General features: G+C 48.0%; 1 protein-coding gene across 1 annotated transcript; it reads left to right on the plus strand.

The window, feature by feature from the left end:
* Nucleotides 1-3366: 3366 nt before the first annotated feature.
* Nucleotides 3367-5044, plus strand: NDN (necdin, MAGE family member). The gene has a single exon (XM_050795840.1). It carries the CDS (start codon nucleotides 3506-3508, stop codon nucleotides 4469-4471), a length of 966 nt encoding a protein of 321 aa, XP_050651797.1. The 5' UTR covers nucleotides 3367-3505; the 3' UTR covers nucleotides 4472-5044.
* Nucleotides 5045-7043: the final 1999 nt, after the last annotated feature.

Raw genomic sequence — 7043 nt, forward strand, 5'->3', positions numbered from 1 at the left:
AGTTCGAAGTAACCCACCAGCAAAACTGTCTGCTCCAGAATATTTTAAGTTACAGCTTCTCCATATATATTCTGTATCTATTCACAGAACTTCTATTTACAGAATTTTGATTTAATGAGTAGTTGAGATATATTTTTGTAGTCTTCACACTTTTCCGCTAAGCTGCTGGCCCTGAGAGGACTTATTGCCCATCTCAAATAGGGGTTCCCCTGGAGACACCCAGCAAGATGTATTTATCCCATGACCCTCAGGACAGCATTAGAGCTCCGCCCCAGGTCTTGAGCCTTGGGTCAAGGTAGTTGTGGATGCCTCCCAAGTACTAGCTTCCTCTCATTTCTCACAGTGTCTTTGGTCCTTTCTGTTATTACTCTGAAGGTCAGAATCTCTGGCTCATGGGCACATACTTTATTAGGAAGCCATCAAGCTACTGACCCATCTATCTCATTGCACATGTGCATGCCTGCTTTCCCCACTTACAGGCTATCCCAGGCTTTATTTTGTTCCACTACCCCACCTACCCAAACTCCTACTCCCATTAATTTGATTTTGGCGGGGGTGGGGGATTGAACCTCTTCATTCCTCAGGAGGAAGATGATACCATTTTAGTAGATGTACAGTTGGGCTCCAAGATCTAGCCTGTGCTTCGTTTTAGACTCATGCATCACACCCAAGGCTTTAAGCCTTCCGAGTGTAATCTCTCAGGGTGGTCTCCATCGACAGGCCCAGGTACAGCACTGGACAACCCTTCTGCCAGAAGCGCAGTGTGTTGTGTGCCGCGGGAGAGCCTTTCTGCACAGTCTGTTGATGCTGGCAACTTCACTAGAACGAAGTCCAGGTAGAAGCTCCATTATCCAGTCCTGCCCAGGCAGCAACTGAAATCCAAGCAGCTCTCTGGCCAAAGCACTGACACTCACTTCAGCAGAGCCACCTTTTATTGTTGTCATGCCCTAAAGCTTGCACTTTAGTTTCAAGAATCCATTACATCTCGGAGGGTGAAATGTGAGAATGTAGTTTGAATGAGATCACAATGTTAAAAACCATAGCCTACGGCCAAAGCTAAGTTGAGATTTAAATAGTAGGTTCAAACACTTTTATTATTAAAAAAATGTCAAACGAACTAAATATTTTTTTCTTTATGTATTTAATTTTTGAGACAGTCTTGCTCTGTTGCCCCGGCTGGAGTGCAGTGGCATGCTCTCAGCTGACTGCAAACTCCACCTCCCAGGTTCAAGTGAGTCTCCTGCCTCAGCCTCCCAAGTAGCTGGGATTAAGGGCATCTGTCTTCACACCCGGCTAATTTTTGTATTTTTAGTAGAGACGGGGTTTTGCCATGTTGTCCAGGCTGGTCTCAACCTCCTGACTTCAGGCGATCTGCCCGCCTCGCTTTCCCAAAGTCCTGGGATTACAGGCGTGAGCCACCGCACCTGGCCTAAATATTTTATTTAAATAGTTAGAAAATAATACATACCCAAATAAAATAAAGAAGAATATTGATGGAGATTTAAATGCAATAAATGAGGATTATATTTAAGAAGCATGGGGGCAATAAGTCTGTTCAAGAGACATTCTTTTTTTTTTTTTTTTTTTTTTTTTTTTTTGAGACGGAGTCTCGCTCTGTCGCCCAGGCTGGAGTGCAGTGGCCGGATCTCAGCTCACTGCAAGCTCCGCCTCCCGGGTTTATGCCATTCTCCTGCCTCAGCCTCCCGAGTAGCTAGGACTACAGGCACCCGCCACCTCGCCCAGCTAGTTTTTTTGTACTATTTAGTAGAGATGGGGTTTCACCATGTTTGCCAGGATGGTCTCGATCTCCTGACCTTGTGATCGGCCCGTCTCGGCCTCCCAAAGTGCTGGGATTACAAAACAATGAATTAGCATATTTCTGTAAGATGCTCCCAAGAAAGTGGTAAATATCCATAAATAGAGGAAGGAGAAGGAGAAGTAGACGGAGAGAAGAAGGACGAGGTGGAGGAGGAAGAGGAGAAGGAGAAAAGTGTTGAAATAATTCCAACTAAGACTGATATCTAGGAATTACCCTGGTGAAGTGGGAAGCTAAAGAGCCTGTGGGAAGGACTGGTGTGGGAATGGCTCTGCCAAAAGTGTTATGTGCATGCAAACCCAAAGAGAGAGAGCACAGAAAACCCTTCAACATCAACCTGCTTGAGGAAAAATAAAGTGACAAGTGGGAAAAGATATATACTCACAGCGAGGACTCTAGACATGTTAAGACAATTTTTAAATGTGCTTTTGGCTTCGAGTGGCAATAATTAGACTCAACATATTTAAGAAGCTACTGATGAGAAGAAACCCTGGAAGCGCTGAAGGACCACATCAGCCCAGACCAAGGATGCTGAAGCAGCATCAAGGCCCTTGGTTTCAGAGGCTCCACCAATGACCCTTTTTTCATGGAGAGCCTGTAGGAGCGAGTTTTGTCTTTGCCCAGTGGGAATCTGTCTTCTATACTTGGAAAACAGGGTTACCCATGTTGCCCCTGCTACCCTTGGGTCATCTCAGAGACGCTACCAGATATTACCTATGAGACCTAGTTGTTTTTTTTTTTAAATCTCAGGAAGGACTTGGGTGTGGCTTCCAACGTGGAGGACTCAGTAGCTTCAGAGAGGGTCCTGGGAGAAGGTGAATCGGAGAATAAGGGTGCTGGGCAGAGGGAAAAAGACATTATCATACAAGTTTGTGCTAAAAGATATAGCAATCCTTCTGCTATGGACTAAGTATGGAAAAAAATAAAATGGAATCAAAGTGACCCAAAGGAAATGTAAAACCCAAATTTATGCCCACTAAAGCATTAATGATGCTCTAAGTCCGCTGCCTACTTAAAAGGTTCATAGTTCACATGGGTTGACAGGAAATTACGTTAAGGACACGCTGCATTTCTCCTTTTCTTACAACCCCTCTGATTTGGTAGGGAGGGAGTCAATCATTTTTTATTGGAATTTCTCAGGATTCCAACCTCAGACATACACTTTACACATTTTCTTGGACAAGCCCGACTGTTCCTCTCACTCGTTCGCATAAAGCTCAAGTTTACACAGCCGCCCAGACCTTTCTCTGGGACGCTCATATTTAACTTAATTCTGGATATATCAGGTAAGCGTTTCCCAAGAAACTTGACCCCAACATCCCAAAAACTTAAGTTATCATCTTTCTCCTAAACTGGCCCCTTCTCCAGTACGCATCCATCGCACTCTTCTCCTGCCCTAGATCTCCTCAGCCCAAACGGGAAACCCCGGGATCGCTCTCTCCGCAGGTGAAGCTTAGCCAGGGACCCTCCCCGTCGGGGCTCCGCGCTGCCCCGCCCGCCCCCAGCCGCTGGCCGAGGCCGCAGTCGCGCAGGCGCAGTGCCGCGTCCCGCCGCCGCCCCGCCCTGCCCGCCGCTGCGGAAGGCGCCGCGCACAGCAACGCGCACTTCCTCTCCAGGAATCCGCGGAGGGAGCGCAGGCTCGAAGAGCTCCTGGACGCAGAGGCCCTGCCCTTGCCAGACGGCGCAGATATGTCAGAACAAAGTAAGGATCTAAGCGACCCTAACTTTGCAGCCGAGGCCCCCAGCTCCGAGGTGCACAGCAGCCCTGGGGTTCCGGAGGGGGTTCCTCCGTCCGAGACCCTGGCAGAGCCGCAGAGCCCTCCTTTAGGCCCGACGGCCGCCCCGCAGGCCGCGCAGCCTCCCCAGGCCCCGAGCGACGAGGACGACCCGAAGGCCCTGCAGCAGGCCGCGGAGGAGGGCCGCGCCCACCAGGCCCCGAGCGCGGCCCAGCCCGGCCCGGCCCCGCCAGCCCCGGCGCAGCTGGTGCAGAAGGCGCACGAGCTCATGTGGTACGTGCTGGTCAAGGACCAGAAGAAGATGATCATCTGGTTTCCAGACATGGTGAAAGATGTCATCGGCAGCTACAAGAAGTGGTGCAGGAGCATCCTCCGGCGCACCAGCCTCATCCTCGCCCGGGTGTTCGGGCTGCACCTGAGGCTAACCAGCCTGCACACCATGGAGTTTGCGCTGGTCAAAGCGCTGGAGCCCGAGGAGCTGGACAGGGTGGCGCTGAGCAACCGCATGCCCATGACAGGTCTCCTCCTCATGATCCTGAGCCTCATCTACGTGAAGGGCCGCGGCGCCAGAGAGAGCGCGGTCTGGAACGTGCTCCGCATCCTGGGGCTGCGGCCCTGGAAGAAGCACTCCACCTTCGGGGACGTGCGGAAGCTCATCACTGAGGAGTTCGTCCAGCAGAATTACCTGAAGTACCAGCGCGTCCCGTACGTGGAGCCGCCCGAGTACGAGTTCTTCTGGGGCTCCCGGGCCAGCCGCGAAATCACCAAGCTGCAAATCATGGAGTTCCTGGCCAGGGTCTTTAAGAAAGACCCCCAGGCCTGGCCCTCCCGATACAGAGAGGCTCTGGAGGAGGCCAGAGCTCTGCGGGAGGCTAATCCCGCTGCCCACTGCCCTCGCAGCAGTGTCTCCGAGGACTAGCCAAGTCTGGAGGCAGATGAATGCTTTCTGATCCTCACCAGGGCTGTGGAAGGGTGGGGGTGGGTCATTAGAGTGTTCAGGATTTACAGTGCAGTATTCACGTGTAACTTTTACGTTTTCAGTACAGTGCTTTTATACCTTTAATGCAATGTTGTATTCATTTGGGTACTATTGTGTAGTATTTAGGATGTATGCATGTTTGTTTATATGTAAGCTTGGTTGGTGCTTTCGCTTTTGTGGTACCTTTCTTGGATTTTTGTATCAGAGACGTGCTAAACTGATGAAGTACATTGAGAACGTTTCCATCTTATTAATTTACATGGGACTGAGATGTGTGTTGGGGTAGACTGCTCCTGCAGAGTTTGGAAAAGCTCACCAGCAAAGCCGGCCTAACCAAGAAATGTCAAGGCCCTCATGACCTTGCTGGGGACTGAAAACATCCTCGTGGAGTAAACTAATTTGAACTGGACTGGTCTCAATGTGAGAGCACTTGGCACACTTTACTAAACACATATACAACCCCACCGTGAGTCAACTTTAAAGTAAACATTAAAGATTCTTGTGATACAATCATTTCTGGAAGTGTGCGTTATCATTTTAACAAAGCAGTATGGTTGGGAATGAGACAATTCTCTGTTTTACAGTATACACAGATATAACTATTTCCCCTAATGGGGTGGGAAAAATCGCTACTCATGATTACCCCTAAATTTGTGAAGTTTGTAGTTTTGTCTTTAACTCATGTTTATTTCAAAAACATGCACAAATATAGAAAAGCATAAAAAACAAAACAGTAAGATTGTCCATAATCACATCCTATGGGAATAAAAACCAAAAATAATTTCCTTCCCTTAAGTTTCTACATTTTATCAAAATTAATAGATGCTTTGTGGGCACTTAAAGAGTGAGACATTGTACATGAGCCCTGACGTGTATTTTTCTCCTTTTATCTAATCCTCACAACAAGCCTGTCAGGCAGGCACCAACTGCCTCTGCACCATGGAGGAAACACAGGAATAATGTAGGTAATGGACTTTCCATAGCTCATACAGGTTAATAAGAGAAGGCGCTAGGACTAGAACTCACAATGGATCCAGAGTCCACATTTGTCCCCACCTGCCTTCAACTCCCCTACACCCTGTGGTTTTTAGGTTATTTTTAACTTTATATTGAAATTTCATGTGGGAGCCCACACTCACATGGGTTCATGGGCCACACATACAAAAAGGCTAGGAATTTTATTTTTCTAATTCTTAGGATATTTTGGAGAAAGCAATATCATTCTGATTCTGCAAATTAAGAAACTTACTTTTGGAGAGATTAATTAACCTAATAAAGTGATATTCCTGTTGAGCAGTGAAGCTGGGATTGGAAACAATCTTTCCTGAGGGTTGGAGGTGAAGGTGCTTTCTCTGACAAACACACAAGACACCTAAGAGAGGGAGGTGGGTTGCCCATCAGGATGTCTCGGGCCTCGCAGCCCTTGAGTTGCGGTGAGCCACTAGGTAATCCTCAGAGGATGGGATGGGCTGCAAGTGGGCTTTAGGGGCAATGCCTGAAGGAAAATCTCATTGTGAATTTTTAGTCCTGCAAGGGGTAAGGGGGAGGAAAGGGGCTTTAATAAGAACAGAAGTCCTTTAAACTACAAAAGAGTGGGAAAGACCATTTGGCCAAAGCCAGAAACTTTTCTGTGGAAGACTAATAATGAAGAGGACACGTGTCACATAACACCTCAAAGAAGTAAACTGGGAGTCCTATTAGGGTGAGGGAATTATAATTTGGATTGGGAGCTGGAATTCCCAACACTTACTGGCATTACTTAACAGGTGGGGGCGGGTGCTGGAAATGCTGAAGCCCCTGTTCGTGCTGAGATGAAATCCATCCCAGTTTAAAAGCTTCTGGTGAAGTCTTTCAAGGGGGTTCTGTGGGGAAAGGGGGACATTTCTGCAATCACCCAGGCAGGAGTGACCTGGCTTTGATGGCACCTCTTACACAAAACCAATGTGAACGTCTCACCTCTTCAAAAGTGTTAGGATTGTTTAGAAATCTTACCTCCCCACAACCCATCAAAAAGTTTCTCCAGAATCAAAATAAATCTGCCCCTTATCATTTAAAATTGTGGGGATATCCAGGATGTTTCGTTTCTGGAGTAGGACTATGGGCTGTTGTTCCTGCCACACACAGTGCTGGTCATTTTCTCTAATGCCTTAATACTCCCCTCACTGCTGGATTGATGCCTTGCAGGAGCTGTAACCCCTGTGGACTTCTTGCAGTCAAGCCCAGAAATCACTAGGCAAACAGTCCCTTTACATCCCCATTTAACTCCTTATTTTGTGTCCACTTTCCCTCTCTGCTGTGAGAGGCACGGAGAACCACCCTTTCCAAAGCTGTCCCAAGTTCATTCACACAAGCACCCTAGCCAGGCCATAGAAGACCTAGCCTTTACAGGAGAAACAGAATGTCAGAATGTGAGAAAGGAGTAAGGCATGGGGCAGAGCGACTCTTCCCCGATGCTGCCTAGGAGGCAGCCAGACCTAGAGAAAGAGGCTTCCAGATGTAAAATGAGTTTACT

Source organism: Macaca thibetana, chromosome 7 (genome assembly GCF_024542745.1).
Source record: "Macaca thibetana thibetana isolate TM-01 chromosome 7, ASM2454274v1, whole genome shotgun sequence".
NCBI lineage: Eukaryota > Metazoa > Chordata > Mammalia > Primates > Cercopithecidae > Macaca > Macaca thibetana.

Bases quoted from the DNA above. Each gene is read 5' to 3' on its own strand.
- NDN (XM_050795840.1), top strand. From the start codon at position 3,506: ATGTCAGAACAAAGTAAGGATCTAAGCGACCCTAACTTTGCAGCCGAG.